This window comes from Rhipicephalus microplus, chromosome 6, assembly GCF_043290135.1.
Source record: "Rhipicephalus microplus isolate Deutch F79 chromosome 6, USDA_Rmic, whole genome shotgun sequence".
Taxonomy (NCBI): Eukaryota; Metazoa; Arthropoda; class Arachnida; order Ixodida; family Ixodidae; genus Rhipicephalus; species Rhipicephalus microplus.
Genome location: NC_134705.1, coordinates 29,113,662 through 29,139,404, shown reverse-complemented (window position 1 = coordinate 29,139,404; position 25,743 = coordinate 29,113,662). Strand labels below are relative to the sequence as shown.

General features: G+C 46.2%; 1 protein-coding gene across 2 annotated transcripts in view; it reads left to right on the top strand.

Moving 5' to 3' along the window:
- The window catches only part of LOC119167696 (saccharopine dehydrogenase-like oxidoreductase), a 266,706-nt gene extending 240,963 nt beyond the window's left edge, over nt 1-25,743 (top strand). For both annotated transcript variants that reach the window (XM_075865878.1, XM_037419220.2), the window contains 2 exons: nt 3,666-3,747; nt 25,510-25,743. In XM_075865878.1, the coding sequence (XP_075721993.1) occupies nt 3,666-3,747; nt 25,510-25,606 (179 nt within the window). In that variant the 3' untranslated portion in view covers nt 25,607-25,743. The remainder of the gene's footprint in view (nt 1-3,665; nt 3,748-25,509) is intronic.

The window sequence follows — 25,743 nt, the reverse complement described above, 5'->3', positions numbered from 1 at the left end:
CCACCAGTTAACTCGGTCCTGTGCTTGCTGCTGCCAATTTATATCCGCAAACTTCTTAATCTCATCTGCCCACCTAACTTTCTGTCTCCCCCTGACCCGCTTGCCTTCTCTGGGAATCCAGTTAGTTACCCTTAATGACCAGCGGTTATCCTGTCTACGCGCTACATGCCCGGCCCGTGTCCATTTCTTCTTCTTGATTTCAGCTATGATATCCTTAACCGCCGTTTGTTCCCTAATCCACTCTGCTCTCTTCTTGTCTCTTAAGGTTACACCTACCATTTCTCTTTCCATTGCTCGCTGCGTCGTCCTCGATTTAAGCTGAACCCTCTTTGTGAGTCTCCAGGTTTCTGCTCCGTAGCTAAGTACCGGCAAGATACAGCTGTTATATACCTTCCTCTTAAGGGATAATGGCAATCTACCTGTCATAATTTGAGAGTGCTTGCCGAGTGTGCTCCACCCCATTCTTATTCTTCTAGTTACTTCAATCTCGTGGTTAGGCTCTGCGGTTATTACCTGCCCTAAGTAGACATAGTCTTTTACAACTTCAAGTGCACTATTACCTATCTCGAAGCGCTGCTCTTTTCCGAGGTTGTTGTACATTACTTTCGTTTTCTGCAGATTAATTTTAAAACCCACCTTTCTGCTCTCCTTGTCTAACTCCGTAATCATGAGTTGCAATTTGTTCTCTGAGTTACTCAGCAATGCAATGTCATCGGCAAAGCGCAGGTTACTAAGGTACTCTTCATCAACTCTTATCCCTAACTGTTCCCATTCTAGGCTTCTGAAAACCTCCTGTAAGCATGCGGTAAATAGCATTGAGGAGATTGTGTCCCTCTGCCTTACACTCTTCTTGATTGGTATTCTGTTGCTTTCTTTATGAAGCACTATGGTAGCAGTTGATCCCCTGTAGATTTCTTCCAGTATGTTTATATATACGTCATCGACGCCCTGATTACGCAGTGTCTGCATGACGGCTGATATTTCTACTTAATCAAATGCCTTCTCGTAATCTATGAAGGCTATGTATAGTGGTTGGTTATGTTCTGAGCATATCTCTATTACCTGATTGATAGTATGAATGTGGTCGATTGTTGAGTAGCCTGTTCGAAATCCTGCTTGTTCCTTTGGTTGATTGAATTCTAATGTTTTCTTTACTCTGTTAGCAATTACCTTTGTAAATAGCTTGTATACTATGGAGAGCAAGCTGATCGGCCTGTAATACTTGAAGTCCTTGTTGTCTCATTTTTTATGTATTAAGATAATGCTAGCATTCTTCCGAGACTTTGGTACTCTTCCCGTCAAGAGACACCTCGTAAACAGGGTGGCTAGTTTTTTCTAACACAATCTGTCCTCCATCTTTCAGCGGATCTTAACAATTACCTTTGTAAATAGCTTGTATACTATGGAGAGCAAGCTGATCGGCCTGTAATACTTGAAGTCCTTGTTGTCTCATTTTTTATGTATTAAGATAATGCTAGCATTCTTCCGAGACTTTGGTACTCTTCCCGTCAAGAGACACCTCGTAAACAGGGTGGCTAGTTTTTTCTAACACAATCTGTCCTCCATCTTTCAGCGGATCTGATGTTACTTGATCCTCACCAGCAGCTTTGCCTCTTGGCATGTTCTCCAAAGCTTTTCTGACTTCTTCTATCATTACTGGTTGGGTGTCACCTGGGTTACTGCTAGTTCTTATAGTGTTAAAGTCGTGGTTGTCCCGGCTACTGTACAGATCTCTGTAAAACTCCTCTGCTATTTTAACCATTCTATCCATATCGGTGGTTATTTTGCCTTCTTTGTCCCTTAGTGCATACATCCGATTTTTGCCTATACCAAGTTTCCTCGTCACTGCTTTAACACTTCCTCCATTTTTCAGAGCGTGTTCAATTCTCTCCATGTTATACCTACTTACATCGAATTCCTTACGCTTATTAATCAACTTCAAAATCTCTGCCAGTTCTATTTTGTCTGTTGCACTTGAGACTTTCATGATTTGATGCATCTTAATGAGATTCTTCGTTTACTGGGAAAGGTTGCCAGTGTCCTGTCTAACTACCCTGCCTCCAACTTTCACTGCACACTCTGTAATGATACTCGTCAGATTATCATTCGCTGTATCTAGGCTAAGGTTGGTTTCCTCAATAAGAGCCCAGTACCTGTTCTGAAGCGACTCCAAATTCCTGTACTTTCCCTCTCAGTGCTAGATCATTGATTGGCTTCTTGCGTATCAGTTTCTGTCGTTCCTTCTTCAAGTCTAGGCGAATTCGAGACCGTATCATTCTATGGTCACTGCATCGTACCTGGCCAACCACTTCCACATCCTGTACAATGCCTGGGTGTACACTAATTATAAAGTCTATTTCGTTCTTATTTTCGCCATTAGGGCTCCTCCATGTCCACTTGTGGTTTCCTCGTTTTCGGTAGAAGGTATTCGAAATTCGTAAATTATTGCATTCTGCGAATTGTACTAGTAGCTCTCCTCTGGGGTTCCTAGTAATGGTACCATATTCTTCTACTGCCTGGTCTCCAGCCTGTTTCTTCCCTACCTTTGCATTAAAGTCTCCCATCAGTATAGTGTACTGCGTTTTTACCTTACTCATGGCCGATTCCAAGTCTTCATAGAAGCTTTCAACTGAAGCGTCATCATGGCTGGATGTAGGCGCGTAAGCCTTTACCACGTTCATCTTGTATCTTTTATTCAGTTTAATTACGATATCTACCACCCTTTTATTAATGCTATAGTATTCCTCTATGTTGCCAGCTATGTTTCTGTGAATTGGAAACCCCACTCCCAGTTCTCTTCTGTCAGCCAAGCCCCTATTGCAAAAGACGTGCCTATTCTGTAGCACCATATAAGCCTCATCTGTCCTCCTAACCTCACTGAGCCCTATTACATCCCATTTAGCACCCTCTAGTTCCTAGAATAGTACAGCTAGACTTCCCTCACTAGATAAGGTTCTAGCGTTAAACATTGCCAAGTTCATGTTCCAATGGTGGCCTGTCCGAATCCAGAGATTCTTAGCATCCTCTGCTGCGTTGCAGATTTGATCGCCGCCGTGGTCAGTTACTTCGCAGCTGCTGGGAACTGAGGGCCGTGAGTTATTTGACGTATGCATGTGGGAGGTAGTGGCCAGATACTGCACCAGGGTGGCCAATCCTTCTCTGGTGAGGGAGTGCGTTCCCGAAGGTGGTTACCAGTGAGGCCACACCCCAGGCCTCTTAATGCAGTTCCATGACCACGCGCATTTTTTTTATCCGGTTCCGGTTGAGAACTGCGTGGCACCGGGATTTGAACCGCGGACCTTCTTGCATGAGAGGAGGATGCTCTAGCCACTACGCCATCGCTGCATTCCTACAAGTCACCCTTAAGTGAAAGCCCTGAAAGCTAGAAAGAATTTATAAAGATAGATGGTATAGATAACTAGATAATTAGCATAGATAAATAGATAACCAGAATAGAAAAGTTACGCTAGTGCCTGTGCATAGATTATACATGGAATCTTGACAGTGACTTTTGTTACCTGCCTCAAATCGATATTTAAGGACCACGCAGTTTGAGATAATGTACCACCACAACAGATGCTATGATAATGTTAACGACATGAAATAGATAGCTCTTAAGCATGTGATCTGCTGGCCACAATGATCACGTTGCCGATCGCATGCAGACCCGGCATATGTGACAACAGCAGTCTGCATGGTGCAAGTGGCAGTGGTGGTACTGAAGGAGCAGCAGAAGATGGTCGTCAAGTGAGTGCAACATTTCTCTTCTAAAGCTTTACCTGAAGATGCGCTCGTAAGTAGGCTCCTGTTTAACACAAGAAAGAAATGCTTAAGGGCACGACTATTTATGTTTTTTTTGTAACTGGTACTTCACAGTGCTGACTAACTGCTTCATATATTGGCATACTGTGTGACAACTTTTTAGCTGTCAAGAAGCACAACCCCTTCTCTATACTTCCAGCCCTTCTAATTCCACCGCTCCCCCTGTGGGCCTTTGTGCACTTAGCGACCTAACCCCTTTTTTTTTCCCTGTTTTTATTGAAAAGTACTAACGACACCTCCAGTGACAAGTTGGGCCTTTTCGCGGCCACTGTGTGGTCACGAGTGAATTAAACCATGTTCGCAATGAACTCGCTCTGTTTTGCTGTAGCGCAGTTTTGACAAAGTACGTACGCTACGACACAGCAGGTTGCGCTGCCAGCGCGTTGCAGACCGACATTTCTTGCCTTTCCTCTTCACCGCCAGCAAAGGCGCAGAGAGGGCAGGAAAAGGTAACCGACACCACAGTCTACTGACGTGAATGAACAATAAAGTTCAATAAAGGCAAACAATAAGGGCGACTAGCAGCGGTCGCGCGATCAGTAGCGACTGGCGACCAAAAAGCGACTGATATTCACACCGGCAGAGGCTGCATGCGAGTGACCGGAAGTCGCAAAATCGTAGGGTCACGTCCAGATCTCATTATCAGCGAGAACTCTGGAGACCGGTGCTGATCAGCTGACTGCTGCCAGCTGAGTGAGCGGAGCAAACCGAGCGCGCCGCATTTAATGTTTTCATCTGTTCTTAACAGCGTCAAGGAGTTCTATTCAAGCGAAGAACAAGACACTGTCATGGTTCTGGTGCACTGTGCCATGGTGTCAGCGCTGGCAGCTCAGATGCCTCCAAGGAAAAAAAAAAATATGGCAGATCCCACATACTTGGGAATCGACGTTATGCAAAGCATGCACAGGAAAGGCGACCGCGTTTCATTTTTTTTTTAAGTGACGCGTCATGAAATGACGCTAAATATATGTACAAATGTTACACGCACAGACATATGCTGAAGAGTTGTTGTTTATATAACCAGTTGTTTGCACTTGCACAACGATGTCAACTGGAACACGCATATTGGCAACACCAGAAGCTGATATAAAGCACTGACGCTCGCGAAGATGCTGGCTCGAGATGCTGCTGCATAAATCAACTCCAGCGCATGGTGCATAACCACAATTGACGTTAATCTGACGTAATGACTGTATAAAAGGAGTACATGTGTAATATTTATAAAATTGGGTAGGCGACACTGCAACCACTATTGACGTTTTATGAGGATTAGCATCTATTTGTAAAGTAGTTCCGAGACCTGCGTAGCTCTGTAGTAGAATGCTTGAATGCCACGCAAAATTCTTGGGTCCGATTCCTGCTGGGACCCTGAAATGTGTTATATGCATTTGTCGAGCAGTCAACACTGTCTATGTCCGGTTTTTCTTAACACTGACATTTATTCTATGCCTTTGTTGGGTCGACGCTAGCAGTGTCGGGTATTGCTTAACGCTCAAGTGTTAAAAGTGCCCATATGTGTTCTCATCATTCCTGTGTAGATACTAAGTGTCAATCACCTGTGGCACGTACCCACATACCAGCAGCACATACCTGCCCGTGCGGGTATGTGCCACTGTCTGACGGGAAGCATTTGCCAATGTACGTGACAGGAAGGTGACCTTATTCATGTTTCGACCAGCGCATCTGTCACAGAACGAGCGCTAAAAATGGGCGCGCCGCCAAATTCTTGCGATAACGCGTGGGAGAGACGCCGGGAGGTCAAAAGAAAAAAAAAGAAAACAAACATCCAAGGCTCCCCGGGCGCGCGCTCTCCCCTCGAAAGCGTGGCTTCGCCGACGAACCTCCTCACCCCACATCGGCGGCCGAGCAAGCCCGCGAAATTTCTAGAACGAAAGGGGCGTGTTATGCCGGGTTGAGTCATCCGTCGGGTACGGCCCTCGTACAGTCTCGCGCTATCCCCCAGCCTCCGCTGCGCATCGCGCCGACGAAATGATGAGAACTTTCTGGAATGTCGCGCGGAAGGTATTTAACCGAGCAGCGGAGATGAGAGATGAGGAGAAGACGGAAGTTAGCGCCAGAGCGCGTAGGGTATACCGCCGTGTAGACGGCGAAGGTTTTGTCCGTAGAGACAAAGCGGGAGAAGATGATTTCCACCTGAGGGGTGACGACTCGAGCTACAGGCAAGAGTGAGTGTTTCCCACTATCGAGCGAAGACGCGTGGCAACAGCTGCGTGTGTGAAGCCGACGTGTTTCCGGCGAAGAAGTTTGAAGCTTGGAGAGTGGCCAATTGAAGACGCGAGGTTTCCTGGAAGAGAAACTTCGGCGAGGTTTCCTGGAAGAGAAACTTCGAGGGCCGCGGAACGACAACAACGCTGGACTTTGAGTGAGTGATTCTCGGAAGAGTATCATCTAGACTTTTGTTCCAAGGGCTTCGGACTGGATAGGTTTTCTATCTCTTTAGTCTTTAAGTGTCTTGGTGGTTCAATGCATGCGACTGCATTGTAGTGCGTATCGTTGTCTGTGTCCGTTGTTTTGAGTGTGGCTGATTGTACTGTGTAGTACGTTGTTTGATTGGTGACGTATTGTATGTAACTATTGTGGAGTGTGCATTCTTGTGTGTTGTTTTCGATCTGCCATTTTTGAGAATATAATATTTGTTTTGTTTATCAACTCTCGGCTCTGACTTGTTCTTTGGGCCACAGCCGGCGTCCGCTGGCGCGCCAAAAAGGACCATTTCTAAATTGTCCACGCTTTCGTGGTGCGGTTCGGGGGGCCAATACTTCGGCCCTTGGAATTAGCCCGGCGATCGCCTCCCTAATTAACGAGACTGTGTGACAGCATCATACTCGTAAAGCCTTCTTACCCTCCCATGCTAATTTTGGTTCATGCCAAGTTAAGAAGGTGACCACGAGAGCACCCAAACATAAGCAGCTAGATGGATGAATGGACGGGCGGGCAGGCTATTTTTTTTTTCTACATCTTCGTCCTTATTTGTCACTTTTTGTCTGTCCTGTCTTCTTTTCTCTTCTGTTTACTTTCGATTCTTCCTGGCAGCGATGGTTAACCTCGTGTATTCACCTCACTTTAGGATGCATCACAACAGGTTATAGTAGCGGTGAACACCTGATGTATGCAAGCCATTTCTTCATGCCTTGCAGCGTCCTCTCGTTGGGCTCAGTGTGGGTGGCTGCCACCACTACTGAATACAATCCATATTTTATGGCTTAATTTTTTCAACTCTCCATTGATCACTCCCTGAAGAGGGTGTGCACCGAAGCAAGCTTTCAGCTTTTCCAACCGAACAAAACTAACTTATCGCGCTATCATGTTATTTATACTGACACACCAGCAAAACCAGTCAGAAAACTCTCCCAATTTTAGCTTCAAAGTGCCTAATAAACACACTTCGAACTGATTACAAAGCAATGTAAATGGCCAGTGGAGACCTCCTCATTGAAGTCCGAGACAAAGAACAATATGAAAAACTATCCAGCTTGAAGACTTTTGGTAATGTCCCCATCACCGTATCAGCACATCGTTTGATGAACACTGTCCGGGGAGTTGTGTAGAAGAATGACCTAGTTGATCTGACAGATGCCGAACTTCTTAACAGCTGAAAAGATTGATATTGTTATGTAAGAAAATAGAAGCCGTATGTACGAGGATTTGGATGAAATATATTTTGAACCAGCAGCAGTGGCGTGACCGGTAGGCCAGACACCAAGCGGAGACCACTCTTGGTCCTATTCGTCAGGAATAGGCATGACGACATAATCACTGTCAACAACGGGGGAAGTTGTTGCCAATTCAATGAATTTTAGGGCTTTTGGCAGTATCCGACTGAAGTCTGTGGTACAGAGGCTTTTTGGCAGCTCGGGGTGAAAAATCTGGAAGAAGAGGAAGTTCTAAACAGAGAGTGCCGGCAGAACAGTCGATCAAGGCAGAATGCGTCGATAAGAAGTCCATCCCGAAGATGAGGTCATGAGGGCAATTGTCAAACACGGTAAATAAAACAGGAACATGGCGGCTGGCAAGGCTAATACGAGCGGTACACATTCCAATGACGGCCACAGTTCCGTTATCGGCAACATAGATGGCTTGTGTTGCGCCAGCCATGAGTACTTTTTTGAGGCGGTGACAGAGACGAGCACTCATTATAGACACCTGAGCTTCAGTGTCAACTAAAGTGATCAAAGAAAGACCGTCCACATGTACTTCCAGCAAGTTCTTATTAGTAGGAAGCATCAACGGAGAATTTGGGTCAGTCACACTTGATGCAGCACTACTTCCAGGAGCTGCATAATCTAGTTTTCCATCCGGGAAGATCCATAGTTAGCCGGCGATCGATAGCAGCGGGGTTGGGACGATGGAGAACGGCGGCGTTGCGGCGACGGTGAACGAGCGGTAGAGCGACTGTTAGGTGCGTCAGAAGCAGGATACTCACGGCTGGGCTAATACCAACGGGAGTCTGCGTATGGCTGAGAAGATGAAAATTGGCTCCAACGGCGGGGGCATCCAAATGCTGCGGCAGTAGCGGGAGACATGGCCAACTCTGTTGTCTGCTGTTCTCTATTCCGTTGGATTGTGGGATCTGGGCAGAGAGTATGGGTCATGGCGTGGCGCATTCATTGGCATCGGTCTGTAGTCAGATTGGCAGACGGAGCAGGCGACAAGAAAACCAAGGTTAGCAATTTCTTGGCGCACGACTGCCTGAATAACTGACACTGCCGGAGGTGTTTGCACGGTGCCCTGGTCGAGTGGAAGTGGATGAAATGGTGCCCGATGGGCCGTCTCAAGCTCGCACCGAGCGATGCGTGTAACATTTTCGTGCAAGGGTAGTGCGGCGCCGAGATCGGTACAGATTGACCTGACAGCCGTGTTAGGGAGCCGCGAAAATTGAGGTCGAACTCTGCGGTTTTTGGCCATTATGAAGCGGTGGCATTTTTTATTTAGGAGATCGAGGGTCGTGACGTTGTTGTACACAAGCAAGTTGAAAGTGTCGTCCGCGATGCCCTTGAGTATGTGGCCCACCTTGTCGCTCTCTGTCAGTTGCTCGTCCACTTTGCGGCACAACGCGAGTTATACATGTGTAGATGAGCGGATGGCCAGGCGGTAGTGACTACCGTGAACAGTAGGCCATCGGGCCTGCGAAGAAGACGTTGAGCCCTTTGCCCAGATCGAACTGTCATTTATTGTTTCCAACCCCCCCCCCCCCCCCCCCCACTGTGCCAGGCTTGCACAGCTCAACACAACTATCAGCGCAGCGTGGGGGCGCTGAATTTGAGCCAACATTGTTACACTCCTCCCCTTTTAGGAGGAAGACTACGAGGAGTACCTATTCACCGGTTTCCTAGTTGTTGTGCCACGTCGCAACTTCGGCGTGCTAGGCGTAGGCATGACAGAGTCACTGTTCACATGCACACCACTGTTGAGCGCAGTCCCGTCGCTCTCCGTGGCACAGCTACTCTCAGAGAAGCTAATTCCAGGTAGCTGTTCCTGATTAGGCACTTCTGGAACAGCTGGTGCATGAAGAAGCGGCAGCTCCAACTGTGGTGGAGCTGCAGCGATAGCAGTTTCAGGAGAGGCCAATGTTTTTGTCTGCACCAGGCGCAAGTGGTCGCTGTATCAGTTGCCCAATGTGCCATCTTCAAAACGGACACTGGCTGATGACGAAGTGACGTCCACAACACTGGCAGGCACCCAGGGTGTACCCTGCGAAAGTTGCGCGCGTACACGTCATCACCTGGCTGCAGTGATGGAGCTTGCCGGGACCCTCTGTCAGCATACAACTTCTGCTTGAGCTGTTTTAGGAATACAGATGCCTGCAGGCTTGGCCTGAGGGCATCCAACGGAGTCTTGAACATTCTTGCTGTCAAGAGTTCACACGGTGGCCGACCTGCCACTTCGTGTAGTGTGGTCCTATAGTGGAACAGAAACCTGGAGATCTGCGTTTGGAAGTTCCCAGAACCAGACTTCTTCAGTTTGTTCTTCACAGTTTGTACAACTCGTTCAGCTGCACCATTTGAGGCAGGGTGAAACGGCGGTACAAGCATGCGGCGTATTCCATTTCGAGTTAAGAACTCAAGGTACTGGGCTCTGGTGAAGGCAGGACCGTTGTCGAAAACTATGACATCAGGCAGGCCATGCTGGGCGAATGCAATTCTCAATGCAGAAATGGTAGCTTCTGCAGATGTGGAAGACTCGGGAAAGACTTCTATCCGCTTTGAGAACGCATCCACAATAACCAATGTCATTGTCAATGCCTGGCCACCAAACATGGCTCCTGGCAATCATCTTGCTGTTCTCGATACCCGTGTGGCTGGCATGAAGAACACCAAGAACTTGGGCCTGCAATGACTTTGGGATCACTACTCTTGATCCCCAGAGTAGGCAACCATCATGGAGACTGAGTTCTGAGCTTCTGGTATTGAAAGGGTTCCACTCTGGTCCTACTGGGAGGCTGTCTCCTTTCAAAACAGCAAGAACAACATGGCCCAGAACTGGGTCATTTCTTGTGGCTTGGGCCACAACACCTGGTGAAAGGAGTCTTGTATATGCCTCCTCTATCTAGCAAGAATATTTCAGCAGGTCGTGGTAATGCAGTAGTGTCAGTTGGGAGAGGCAGTCTACTAAGAGCATCAGCATGGCTGAGCTCTTTTCCAGGCTTGTATGCAAGTTCGTACTTGTAAGCAGAAAGCTTCAGAGCCCACCTGACCACTCGAGGCAAAGCTTGCACGGGAACGGGCTTGTTGGCACCCAGCAGTCCAAGAAGTGGCTTGTGGTCAGTGTGTGCTTCGAATGAGATGCCCCCACAAGTACTGGGGGAACCGATCCACACCAAACACTAAAGCCAGTGCCTCCTTGTCGAGTTGACTGTAGTTTTATTCTGCTTTTGACAAGCTCCTCGAGGCAAAAGCAATGGGATGTTTCCCGCCATCAGCATCTTCGTGTGCTAGAACTGCACCTATATCATAAGATGATGCGTCACAGCTGAGGTAAAGAAGCCTGGCAGGGTTGAAATGCACAAGAACTGGAGCTGATGTCACCAAGTCTTTGCAGGCATTGAATGCATCTTGTTGTTCATGTCCCCACACCCACTTCTTCCCCTCTCAAAGAAGCAAGTGCAGTAGACGAAGGAGTGACGAAAGATTGGGTAAGAGGTGCCTGTAGAAGTTTACAAGTTCCAAGAAACTCTGAAGTTCCCTGACATCCTGAGGCACAGGAGCATGCAGAATTGCTGCTACCTTGTCAACATTCTGGGAAAGGCCTTCCTTGCTGATGATGTGCCCGAGATACTCAACTTGTGGCATGAAGAAATGGCATTTTTCAAGTTTCAGCTTGAGGCCAGATTCCTGAAGCTTGCTAAGTACAGCACGAAGGTTGCGAAGGTGCTCAGCATCATTTGTGCTAGTCACAAGAATGTCAAAATAGACTGCTACGTGGGGCAGTCCCCTGAACAAGTTCTCCATCTCGCGCTGAAATATGGCAGAAGCAGATGAGACGCCAAAAGGCAACCGGGTGTACTGAATTAACCCCATATGCATCGAAATAGTGACGTACTCCCTTGAGGCCTCGTCAAGGACAACTTGCTGGTACGCATCTCGCAAATCTATTTTTGTGAATTTCTCACCTCCAGCAAGCCCAGTCCATAGGTCCTCGATACTTGGAATGGTGTACTGCTCCAGTGTTGCCACTGGGTTTATGGTGACACCAAAGTCTCCACATATTCTGATGCGTGCATCCCTTTTGGTCACAAGAACAATAGGTGCAGCCCACTTTGCTGTGTTGACTGGAACAAGAATGGAATCTCTTAGTCTATAAATTTCTTGAGTTACTCCATCTGTCAAGGCATACGGCAGTGGACGTCGCTTAAAGAACCAAGGTGGAGCATCTGAAGGAACATGTAGACAAGCTTTAGCACCCTTGAATGTACCCAGGCCTTCTTCAAACACTTCGGCGTAGTCTTGGACTAGGTGCTTGACGTTGGAAAGTGCGTGGATGTTCACTTCAACGTCGGAGACGCCGATACCCAGCTCGCGCATCCAGTTGCGTCCAAGAAGAGTGGGCGATCCGTTTCCGGTCAGAATAATAGGTAGGTCGGCCTCTCTGCCATGAAACTTCACACTGACATCAGCTTTGCCCTGAACCTTCTTTAGTTCCTCGGAATAGCTTTGCAGAAGCACTTGTGATGGCTGCACAGAAACCGAAGGCAAGAGCTGACGCAACTTGGCCATGACAGAGACACTTGCCCCTGTGTTCGCTTCCATGCGGAGCGGCTTGCCGCAAACGTCAACAGTGACGAAAGGCGGAGGCGGCATGGCGTAGTCGACCGGCCACATGTCAAAAACTTCGTAAGATGAAGTGGTAGCGACGTCCTGCTTGCGTACAGTATTAACACGATGACTGTTACTCGACGACGGTGAACTGCAAGCCGAGAACCAACGTGCCTTGGTAGGGCTGTTGCTTTGGGCTTGGCTGTTTATTCGTCTCAAATTGCACACTTTCACCAAATGACCTCGTTTGTGGAAGTAATTGCAGATTGTCTTCACATGCTTGCATTTTGATGCAAGATGTCCGACCCCGCAGTGGTAGCAGGTTACGCCCCAGAACCTGACAAGACACGGGGAGTCTAGAAAGCGCTGCTTGTGTTCGCTTGCACTATCTCACCTGTGTCCCTTTTTGCTGCTTTCATTGCCAGGGTGGTCTGCACAGCGTCGTTGAAGGTGAGGTCCGGGTTTTCCAGAAGTCTTGTCTGGACATCCATGTTGTTTATGCCACACATGACGCGGTCGCGGAGCATGTTTTCGAGCCGTTCGAGGGGGGAGGAGACGACTGGCCCTGTTACGTGGACTGGCTCAAAGCATTTTTCCTGGGGAATGATGTCGCTCCAGACAAGCGTACTTCCGTATTCATCAGCTGCTGCAGGCAGAAAACGTATGCTTTGCTCCACAATTTGTTCAAGCCCGCCAAGCCCAGTGACAAGATGCTGGACGAGATTCTTCAAGTTCTTGGAAGCCATTGCTGTCCGAAGCCCTCTGCCATCATGCAGTGTTTTCGTTTCAACACGCGCATTCTCTTGGAAGGGTAATCCGTCAGCAATTTCATCGCAGCACTAAAAAGCCTGTCCGAGCACTGCAACTTCGTGGCTGAACTCGAAAACATGCTCCGCGACCGCGTCATGTGTGGCATAAACAACATGGATGTCCAGACAAGACTTCTGGAAAACTCGGACCTCACCTTCGACGACGCTGTGCAGACCGCCCTGGCAATGGAAGCAGCAAAAAGGGACACAGGTGAGATAGTGCAAGCGAACACAAGCAGCGCTTTCTAGACTCACCGTGTCTCGTCAGGTTCTGGGGGCGTAACCTGCTACCACTGCGGGGACGGACATCTTGCATCAAAATGCAAGCATGTGAAGACAATCTGCAATTACTGCCACAAACAAGGTCATTTGGTGAAAGTGTGCAATTTGAGACGAAGAAACAGCCAAGCCCAAAGCAACAGCCCTACCAAGGCACGTTGGTTCTCGGCTTGCAGTTCATCGTCGTCGAGTAACAGTCATCGTGTTAATACTGTACGCAAGCAGGGCGTCGCTACCACTTCATTTTACGAAGTTTTTGACATGTGGCCGGTCGACTACGTCATGCCGCCTCCGCCTTTCACCGTCACTGTTGACGTTTGCGCCAAGCCGCTCCGCATGGAAGCGAACACAGGGGCAAGTGTCACTGTCATGGCCAAGTTGCGTCAGCTCTTGCCTTCGGTTCCTGTGCAGCCATCACAAGTGCTTTTGCAAAGCTGCCACTACTTCAGCGGCAGCATTTGGCGTCATTCGTCAGTGTATCGACCACATGGAGGGAACCGGGCTGTCGCAATGGGACAGCCTTGATAAAATCAAGACTAGCGTCTTCAACTTCATTTCAAAAACGAAGAAGCAGGTCAAGATAAGCGATTTTCTTCACGCAAATGAATCATTCTTGTTGCAGCGTGTGTGCGAAATTAGTTGTCATTCTTGAATTCGCCTATTGTAGGTGATGGTCCACTACAGGTAAGCTCTTGGGGCCTGTATTTTTTTTATATCAAAATTTTTATATATCAAACTAATTTTCAATCCCCTTCGAGTTCGATATATCTGTGTTTGACTGTATTTCACTGACTTTCTGTCCAGTGTTTTTGTTTTGAGAAATGAGAATACCATGGAATTCAAGGTTTAGCTTTCTACTGTGCCACTCGAGTTCATTGATCCCCCGCTTAACGTAACTTTTTCAAAGTTCACCGCATGGACCTCTAGTTCCTCCACTCTGTTTTCATATCTGCCATTTTTTTGTCCTGACGACAGATGTGGTTAAGAATTTCATTGTCCAGTGAAACTTCGATTATATATCCCCCATTTTCATGACGACCTGCATTTTACGACGAATTGGTTTGGTCCCGGCAAAATCCCCATATAAACAATGTATTGGAAACCTTGGTTATGCGACTCAGTTTTACGCCGACCCCGCCTCTTATGACGACTTTCAGATTCCGTCGGAAAGAAAAAACCACCTTTACTCAAATTACATGTCGACCAAATATTCACGAGTGCAAAATATGAGCTTGCGTATCCCAAGCAGGGCTACAGGAAAAGTAGTTATCTTCATCAAAGGGAAAATTTATTTTCCCGGAAGTTCATGCACTTTTACATGCGTCTAAATCGCGTGCATACTTATCTGGGGTCGTTACTTAGTCAAGCTTTATCACCATAGAGTAGGTTCAGCTGGCCGAAAAGCTGATATTTTCACATTTTTGGTCCGCAAAACATTTCCTGGTCGACATACGGCTTATCTCGTGCTTCTGTCACTCTCACAATCACTGGTTCGCGCACGCATAAGGGCACAACGCAGCTGCTTTCGCCGTGCAAAATTACTTTTGCATGACATATTGCTTGTTACGCCCAGCGTATTAAGGATGCTGTTGCAATGGTAACAAGCGATGAGGTACTTGAAGAGGGAACGACACATGCAAAACGAGCCAGCTCGCGAATGCTTCTATAATGTTTGGCAATGATGTATATATATGTGACGCATTAACAAGGTGATTCTAGGAGAAGCTGAAGAAGAGGAAGTGCAAGTGCATTAGAATAAACGCATGGCATCTGGATCATGATGTGTCTCCATTTTGTAGCGTCACACAAGCCGACAGGATCGACCTCATCAGCGTGCCATGGCTAAGCCAAAGCCGCCGCTCAACATACAGAAGTTCAAGGGAACACCAGAAGACGTCCCCATCGACAAGTGGCTTCTTCTTTTCGACACAAAGGCAGCCGAGGCGTCATGGACTCACCGCGATCGGGTCAGTCACTCGAGCGAATACATTGAAGGGGAAGCGTTCAAGTGGTACCTGACAGAGATTTTCGGCAACGGCGAGACAACTTGGGACGATATCAAGCGCGACATGCAAGCCCGCTTCGCTACGACTGACGGAGATGCCTTCCGGCTCTTCATTCACTACCGACTGAAAGGAGGGCAGACGATCAAGGACTACTACGACGAGAAAAAGCGACTGGGTTCCTTGGCTGACCTGAAAGAGTGCCACATCATTTCTGGACTGACTGATGGTGTTCCTCCTGATGTGGAACTGGCGCTCACCGGACTGTCTTCCAACTCGTCATTAGAGTGGCTCACCGCTGCTCAACGGGTCGAGACATCTTTAAAACGGGTGAGAGGAGTTTCCTTTACTCGTAACGCTAGTATCGCATCAAGAGCTCCACGTCTCTTCAGCAGATCGCAGTAATCAACAATAACTCCTCAACCGCGTGCCCCGCAAAACGAATGTAGATACTGCTCAGCTGCTGGTTTCCCACGAAAGTTTCACTGGCACAACGAATGTCCGTGCCGTGGCAATGTGTCCGCTATTGATACTGAACGGGGAAACGAGGAGGGCGACCCAGAGTTTCATTAATACACTTCAGTGCTCTCATCAACGGAAAGCCAGTAAATGCAATTCTCGATACAGGAGCAACAATTACTTGTATCAGCGAGGATGTCTACAAACAGCTAAAACTTCAGTTGATGAGAGACTCCAGCATCATGGTCCAGCAAGTTGCATCAAGCATTCGATCTTTGGGTCGCGTAAACATTCAGTTACAAATTGGGAACGTCATAAAGAAAGTTTATGCACATGTGCTGCAAGGCATGAGAATGCAATTAATTCTTGGCCTATACAGCGCTTCGTACTTCAATCTTTCTGTAAATCTGGAAAGCAAGTCAGTGACACAAGCACGTGAGAATATGAACCTTCCGCATCACAATGAAATGAAAACCATCTAAGCCCCGCTGATGCGAACCCTGACTTCAGAAAACTTGTCAGAGCATGAGTCTGCGGCGCTCGACTCTCTTTTAAGCAAGTATGACTAGATATATTCGAAATCTCAGACAGATATTAGGTGCATCACTACTGAGAAACATAGGATCGCACTTACCAATGCTGTCCCTATTCGTCGAGCACCACACCGATGTTCACAGGCAGACAAAGTGAAGACCAACAAACAAGTTGACGCTCTCCTCAAGCAAGGTGTCGTGAGGCCTTCATTATCACCCTACGCCGCACCTGTCATTTTAGCAGAAAGGGAAGGTGAAGGACGCACTCGTGTATGTATTGACTACCGGAAACTCAATGCCATAACGGTACCCGACTTTCAACCAATTCCACGTATAGATGATATTCTTGACCACTTGGGAAAGGCGGAGTTTTTCACTACGTTGGACGTAACGTCTGGATACTGGCATGTCCAAATGCATCCTGACGATGTTCAGAAAACTGCATTTGTTACGCCTGATGGTCATCTTGAGTGGTTGGTAATGCCGTTTGGGTTGAAGAACGCTCCAGCTACATTTGAAAGAGCCATGAAATCAATAATAGCGAGACATCAGCTCACCAATGTTAGTAATTACTTTGACGATGTGGTAGTATACTCAGAGACATTTAATGATCATATACGACACCTTGAGGCGCTATTGAAAGCTCTCAAAACCAAGAACGTAAAACTCAAACGAAAAAAGTGCCAATTCGCACGCTGCAGCATTGAATGCCTGGGCCACAAAATTTCACAAGGAACAGTGACACCTAAGCAAAGTAGTGTAACTGCCATACTCAAATTTCCGACACCAAAACGTGAAAAAGATCTCCAGCGTTTTCTGGGCACTGTAAACACCTACCGTCAGTACATCCCCCACTTCAGCGATATCACTCTCCCACTCACAAAACTACTCCACAAAGGCAGCAAGTGGGTGTGGACAGACGCATGCGAGCAAGCCTTTCGTGAACTGAAGGAGCGGATAACTGAAGAACCTGTGCTTCGCATATACCACCCATCGAGACCATGTACTGTATACTTTGACGCATCTGGCGAAGGCATCAATGCAGTGCTGAAACAACCTGATGACAAAGGCAAAGAACATCCTGTTGGCTACTATTCCCGCAAACTACTTAAGCACGAGGTAACTATGCTCTTACAGAAAGAGAATGTCTTGCCATTGTAGATGCCATTGATAAATGGCATTGCTATCTTCATGGAAAGTCATTCACTGTTGTAACAGATCACTCTGCACTCCAGTGGCTGAAGAATGTTAAAAATTCTCAAGGTCGTCTCTCCCGGTGGTCTTTGAAACTGTCAATGTATGATGTGAACATCAAACATCAAAAGGGCGCAAGTAATGTTGAAGCAGATGCACTCTCCAGAGCCCCAATAGTTAATCTTCTATCACACGACGACCTTCAGCGATGCAACAATAAGCGTCCAAAAGGAACGCATTCATTAGAAAATAACATCATCATCGTCAAAAGAAAAGGACTACGGAAAATATACGTGCCTCATGAACTACGCCCAACCATTCTGAAGAATGCACATCAACATTTTGGGCATGTCGGAGTGAAGAAGACGCTATCACTCCTGTCTCCGCATATTATTGGCTGCATATGGTAACCGATGTTTCCACTTACATTCGGCATTGTGATACATGCCAGAGATGGCCCCGCCGCGGTGGTCTAGTGGCTAAGGTACTCGGCTGCTGACCCGCAGGGCGCGGGTTCGAATCCCGGCTGCGGCGGCTGCATTTCCGATGGAGGCGGAAATGTTGTAGGCCCGTGTGCTCAGATTTGGGTGCACGTTAAAGAACCCCAGGTGGTCTAAATTTCCGGAGCCCTCCACTACGGCGTCTCTCATAATCATATAGTGGTTTTGGGACGTTAAACCCCACATATCAATCAATTACATGCCAGAGATGCAAGAAGACGAAAACAAAGAAGTTTGGGACGCTTGAATCACTGCCTCCAGCTGAAGAGCCCTTCGACCTCTTTGCAATAGACACCATTGGAGGATTTTCTGGATATGGCTCGTCAAAAAGGTTTATACACTTGGTTATTGATCATGCGACTCGCTACGTATGGGCATTTGCTCATAAAAGTGAGAACAGCGACACCTACATTTCATGCTTAAAAACAATTTTTTCTTCGGGGAAACCACAGAAGCTCCTTTCAGATCGTGGAACAGGATTTACTGCAGGAAAATTCTAGCAGTTTTTAAAACATAATCGTATACACCAACTTTTCACCTCATCTCATCATCCACAATGCTTAGGCATGAACGAGCGGAAAACCAGACTATCGTAACGAGACTTAAATGTAAGATCAATGACGAACCACAGAAGTCTTGTACTAAGCTGCTTCCGGAGGTAATTGACGAATACAACAGAACACCCCACGAAGTGACCGGCTATCTACCTTCCTTCCTGATGTATGGAATTCCATCTTATCCTACTGTACTGGAACAACGAGAAGAAACTGTCGAAGAAGCGCGAAAAACTGCAGTTATCAATTCTATCGCCTATCACAATAAGAACAAAGTCATTTATGATAGAAAATTTCTTTCGATTGAGTTCCAAGGCGGTGACTTTGTCCTTTACGAGACACCATGGCATCCCAACAACGGCAAACTGAGTTCCGTCATGGAAGGACCCTACAAGATTCTACGCAAGGTCTCAACAGTGAACTATGAGATCAACCGCTCCGTGTTACCCTTAGGTAGAAACTCTGACATTGTGCATGTTAGCAAACTGCGGCGTTATTTTGTACCTTCTGAACTGAGACTTTACCGAGGGGAGGGGGAAGTGTGACGCATTAACAAGGTGATTCTAGGAGAAGCCGACGAAGAGGAAGTGCGCGTGCATTAGAATAAAAGCATGGCATCTGGATCATGACATGTCTCCATTTTGTAGCGTCACACACACACACACACACACACACACACGCACGCACGCACGCACGCACGCACGCACGCACGCGCGCACGCGCGCGCGCACACACGCACACACGCACACACACACACACACACACACACACACACACACACACACACACACACACACACACACACACACACACACACACACACACACACACACACACACACACACACACACACACACACACACACACACACACACACACACACACACACACACACACACACACACACACACACACACACACACACACACACACACACACACACACACACACATCAAAGCTCTTACTTTTTTTTAGTTTCTTCAAATAACGGGGCTTGGAGCATCGCCGGCACAATTCCTCCAGCACATGGCGTTTAGCCCATTCTTTCACCAGCTTTGCAGTTTTCAAGCTGGAAAAGTCGGAGAGCTTTATTCTCTGTCGCTTTGAGTGAAAAGTCATGCTAATAAAAAAATAAATCCAATACATATTTTGATGCAATGCCGCGATCACATTTAACGTTACATTTATGGAATCGTACGACGGCAACCTTCTGACGCAATTTCCGCTCGCAGTAGCTCTGGTGAGCGCCACTACGAGTTACGACGTTGGCAACAATGTTTTCAAGCGTTAGGGGGCCCCAAATTATCTGGAAGACTAGCTCGTCCATAATTACTTGCTAAATGCCTTCATGGGAAAGAAAACTCAAAACTATGAGTCATTAGATTGTCACGTGGAAGTGCGCTCCCGAAAAGAGAAACATTTTCTTCGGGCACCAAACACTGTAAATATGCACTCTTGATGCTATGTTGATTTTTAATGATGGCAATATAGCCTGTGTGAATGTGCTGAATTATTTTGCAATTTTGCTAGGGCACAGTACAGGACCTAGGCACTCTTGAACTGGGTTGACAGTACTGCTCTGACACAGCTGCATAGCAGGTGACAAATCGGACTCGCCAGGCAAGACGTTTCGACACGAAAAGAAAAAAATGATATTAATGATGAGTGTCTAGCTGCTGCCTATTGAACGGGTCCATCATTTTGTTATCTCATTGTACTTTTGAAATGCAGATTTTCAACTTTAAATGTGATTATCCCAAAGCATGCGTTTTGTATTTATGTTCCTTTTTCTCAGCAACCACAGAATCTAGAATGCTAGATATCGGCCAGCATTTAGATAAAGTAGTAAAGAATATGCTAAAGCATATTTATTCTTTTGTGAGAAAGCGCTCTTCTGCAACACAACATCTAGTAGTTATTATCGAGAGATAATTATGTACCTGAAGTAAAACATTTACAAAATCTGAGCATTACTATTTTCCACGCTAAATCTGCTTCATTAAGAAGAGAAATGGCTCATAATCGCATTGACAGTAAAATAATTACTGCAGCTGTTATGGTTATGGAGAAAAAGGTACATAAATTTCGCCAAAAATACATGGCGGGTATAGGGCTTACCCTGTTCCCTTGACACACACGCTTTAGTTTGTTCCATTGTGGATGAACGACAGACAACCTTATTTTTCACTGAGAGCTATACAGCAAGATGACACACATACAAAATTGCTTCTAACACTCTGAAAGCAGTCCTAATATTTGCATATATTTACTAGTTGTGTAAAGTATTTGAAAACACCAAAGCAACACTCTGAAAGCGGTCCTAATATTTGCATATATTTACTGGTTGTGTAAAGTATTTGAAAACACCATTCTTTATCGCCACAGATATCTACGAAAGATGTTCATAAAGTTGTTATCTGGGACATGAAGAAAGACACACAAATAAAATCTGAAAGACAGTTTATTCTTCCTCTACACAGTCTCCGGTGAGTCATGCACTTCTGCCAGTGATGTGCGAACTACTGCAGGCACAGGAACTTTTCAATTTGAGAGTTCAGGAACAGCCAGACATTCTTCTGGTGCCCTAGCTGTGTCGTACGGTATTGTAAAGAATAACAGTTCCATGTTACGATAAAACCAGACGTATGCACACGCATTTTGATGCCTACTGTGTATGCCTTTTAAAAATCTATCACACTGATAATACAAACAAACTTTATGAATGCCCCTCGTTTCAAGGCAGCTTGGCTCCAAGTGACAACCCAGAGAAGTCACTTCGGCCCTGGCAAAGAAGCTCACAGTTGCAGAGTTGACTTTCAGGCTCACTGAACACGACAATGGATACCATAGCTATGTCATGCAGGCAAGGCACTTAAATCTGGAGAAACATCTGCCCCAATCCAAGCGCTTGCAAAAAAAGTTCAGATGCCTGAGAAGCCTGTAATGCTCTCTTTTTATTTTTTGATGAAAAGAACCTTGACTAAAACCAGAAGGCAAACCACCAGTATGATAGCTGGCTTTGCGCAAGCATTGATGAGGTGCCTACAATAATAAAGAACAAAATTTCCTGACTGCAACGACATTAGCTGCCAGAGGCAAAGTGGGTGTTGTCATGCCACAGCTCCACGTTGAAGCTGCTGCAGAGAAATGGATGTTTGCCATCATTGTAGAGCCCTCGGTGAAGAATGTTTTAAAATGACGACTTTATTTCTTTAGCAAGACTGAGCTCTTGCCCACATTTCTTGGTTGACATACGGCTGATATCCTGCTTCTGTCAGTCTCACAGGCACTGGTTTGCGCACACATAAAGCACGACGCAGCTGCTTTTGCCATGCAAAATTACTTTCACATGACCTCTACATTTATAACAGCGGGACATCAGTAGTTACACTTCACGAGGCAACAAATTATAACGCGCACGAATGCATCGTACATAAACTCGTTGCGCATCGCCATTACGCGATAGCGATGGCACTGCGTCTGTTTCTTCTGATGGGGGGCTCAGGTTAATACGGTTTTGTTCTCACGTGCAGGCAATTTTTGGACTCTATTTATCGGTAGAAAGATGTGTGTTGGATTTGATTGTTTGTAAGGCTTAGAATAAAGATTCACTCGTACCTCCTTCAACTAATTGTTGGTGCCGTTAACTACCACTGGCAACAATAATTTAAGCTACCATCATTGCAGAGGCAGAAAGTCATGCCGTGAGATTATTCAGGCAGTCTGTACCCGATTTTCAGGCAAGGCTGAGTGTCGCGGTCTATAATCTTAGTTTTTCATTTATACGATGCTCGGGTTATTCGACGGTTCTGCATTGTCCCCTAAAAGTTGTATTAACGGGGCTCCACTGTATTTATGTGACATCGTTTTGACTGATTCCTCCATGTTTTACACTGTGTCTTTAAAGCTCAAGAGTCCATCAAGTTTTTCATCAACAACTGAGAACAAGCTTACGTTTACTATGGCTCTTTAGAGCCATGAGCATCTTTAGACTTCGTTGACTTGCATGTCGGGCATTGCCACGACTTACGCCAAGCTTCACTTTTAAACTTGTATGTACTATCGAACATTTGCCGAAGTGATAGTGACAGCTACACGCTTCACACATGAAACCTTCTTCATTTGAGCATAAACATTTTCAGCATGGACAGGTATCAGTTTCTAGATCAGGTATGCCTACGTGAAGTGTCTACTGTCAACATAAGTCACAAGGTTTACAGGAATGTGTAATGTACCGTATTTAGCTGCATAATCCTCGCACCTTTTTTTGGCGAAAAACCGATGCAAAGTTGGGGGGTGCGAGAATTACATGGGAAAACTTTCTACGAAAGCTACAGAGCAAAAAAGAAAAGGAAGTGGCCGCAAATCGGGATTCTCATGCCAGCAACTAAGAGCAAGCTTTGAGAAGTACTAATTAAAACTTATCTCAACAATAAAAGCTCAGGTTCAACACAAGACCAGATTTATTTTAGACACAGAAGGTGCAAGCAAACAGTCGAGAATTGGAATACCATACGCAAAGCTAGTGGGCGTAACGATAGCATGCGTGGCTCAACAGGAGCCCGCAAAAGGTAAGCATAGGACATCAGTATTGGGATGATGGCCATTTAACAGAATTGTCCGCGGTCGCCTTCTGGCGAAATAAAGTTTATCATCAATCTCAGTCTTGGGTACACAGAAGGCCTAACGCGTCTTGGTGGCTTTCACCAAGTGAACACAACACTCATAGACTCTGTAGGGCCTACCGGCGGCCTTGTTGCTTTTGTTTAGTGCATGATCAATCACTGTTGACTTAAAAGCAGCCATGTAGTTTCCGTATCGCCCCATAACGTCATAAGATTTTGTACACAACGTACAAAACATGCCGCAGCACCCACTTTGGCTTGGCTTAGATTGAATTGAATTTCGGTGCAATAATAGTACACTCTATGCTTAGGAGATGGTGCTGGCTATCATCATCAGTGGCTGGAACGAGCATACGACATTTTGGGGGGGGGGGGGGGGGAGATAATTACTTGAGGAAAAAAAGAAATCTTATTTTAGTTGGTCGATCAGGGGGGTGCAAAATAAATGCCAGTGCGAGGATTACGTGAGTAAATACGGTACATGTGACAATATCAGAAATACACACAACTTTGGCAGAGGCAGCAGCAAAGAAACATGTTCACCATTATCAGACCTTTCTTTGGCTTCACAGAGGCACCTCCTGTTTCCTGCCCCCCATGGTTCGGTATTCATTCTCTACCTTCTTGCGGCTTCGAATAGGTACCTCCCGTTCCCTACCACCCACAGTTTCATATTCCTCGTCTACCTTCCTTTGGCTTCACAGAGGCACATTCTGTACCTTGCCCCTCATAGTTTTAAATTACTTCTATACTTTTCTGAGACTTCACAGCAGAACCTCCTGTTCCCTACTCCCCACAGCTTCATACTCGTTCTCTACCTTCCTTTGGCTTCACCAAGGCACATCCTGTTCTTTTCACCTCAAAGTTTTGTATTTGTTCTATACTTTTCTGGGACTTCACAAAGGCACCTCCTGTTCCCTACCCTCCACAGTTTTGTATTCGTTCTATACTTTCCTGAGACTTCACAGGGGAACTTTTTGTTCCCTGCCCCCCACAGTTTCGTATTCATTCTCTACCTTCCTTTGGCTTTACAAAGGCACTTCTTGTTCCCTGCCCCTCACAGTTTTGTGTTCATTCTCTACTTTCCTGCGACTTCACAGGGGCACTTCCTTTTCCCTACCCCCCCACAGTTTCGTATTTGTTCTCTACCTTCTTGCGGCTTCACAGAGGCACCTGCTGTTGCCTGCCCTTCATGGTTTTGGATTCGTTCTCTACCTTTTTGTGGCATCACTGCGGCATCTCTTACTCCCCGCCCCTCCACTACAACCAGGTCTTCAAGGATTGCAAAAATAGCTGTAAAAGCCGCCCACCACATCCTCGGCAATGAACATCGCTCTCCTCTTCTTTTCCTCTCTTCTTCTCACCTTTATTTTCCTCTCCCCATTCCACTCTGTACTCTGGGACATGTTCTATTTGGGGTAAAAACTGACCTTAAACGAACTGGTCAGTCTTTATACCAAGCCTTACCCAAGTTTTCAGACAGCTTGAGGTACGCGAACGTTGTGCTGAACAATGCCTGTTTTATACTCGGGGCCACTAAAGTCACAACCAAGTACCTAGAATTAATCCGCTGAATAAACAGTGGTTGCGTGTGCGTCCCAAGTAATCCACAATGCTATGTTTGGTGCCAACGGAAATTCTGTTGTGCAGGTTCGCTGAACAGTGAAACACGCAAAACATTGGAAATGTGCCTTTTCCTCAAGGAATTTTTTTTTTTTTTGCCACGGCATGTATAGCACAAAATGACTATTTGTCTGCCCGCACCCCCCCTCCTTCATATTAATGTACAACCCCCCCCCCCCCCCCCCCAAAGAAAAAACATTCTTCCTGCGCTCCTGGCAACAGCAAAAACCAGTCGAGAATGTCAACATAATTGCTATTGCAATAAGAAAATGCCTCTCGCCTTTGAGTCGTATTAGGTGTATGCATAAGGTATCCTGTGAGGTTTTTTTTTGTTTGTGCACTGCTTTCTAGAGGACACTATAGGGGGTGTTTGAAGTATAGAGAGAATGCCCTAGCCACATAAAACATTGCTGCAAAAGGAAAGTGATGTTTGATAAATCGTGCAATTTCAGCCCAGAGAGATGAGTGCCAGAGGAGTTTGGCTTTATAAGACCAGCTAAATTACGTTATGCTACGCCCAGCAGTATAATCGCTTGTTAAAAAGAACCTTTTTTATCATTGAAGTCATCTTAGTGAAATGCAGTTGGAACTGTGCGAGTCTAGTCGTTGTATGTCGCAGCGTTTGTCTACCGGTCTGCTGATAACCACATACGTGTATTTAGAACGTTACGTCATGAAGTACAATTTTATTCAACCAGTATTCTGTTTATTTGCTGTAAAAATAATCGCTGAACAAGTTTTTTCAGAATGCTCAGTGGCATGACGCTATTATTTTTTCATCATCAACTGAAATTTCGGATGCATTCTTTCATTGCACTTTTTTTTTTTTTTTCAGAGGTGGAGTCCTCAGCCCCGGAGTAGCTCTTGATGGGACATCATTCATGGAGAGGGTCCTCAAGCGAGGCTTCAGCCTAGCTGAGGTCTCCGACTGAGAGAAGTGTGCTTGGAAAGAAGCATTGCTCACCTGCAGATTCCGTCTATGGTTCTGTTTGCTACTACAATGAATTTATCATTTCCAGGAACAGTTGTATTGGGTAAAGCAAAATAAAGCCTGCTTAATGCTAAGAAA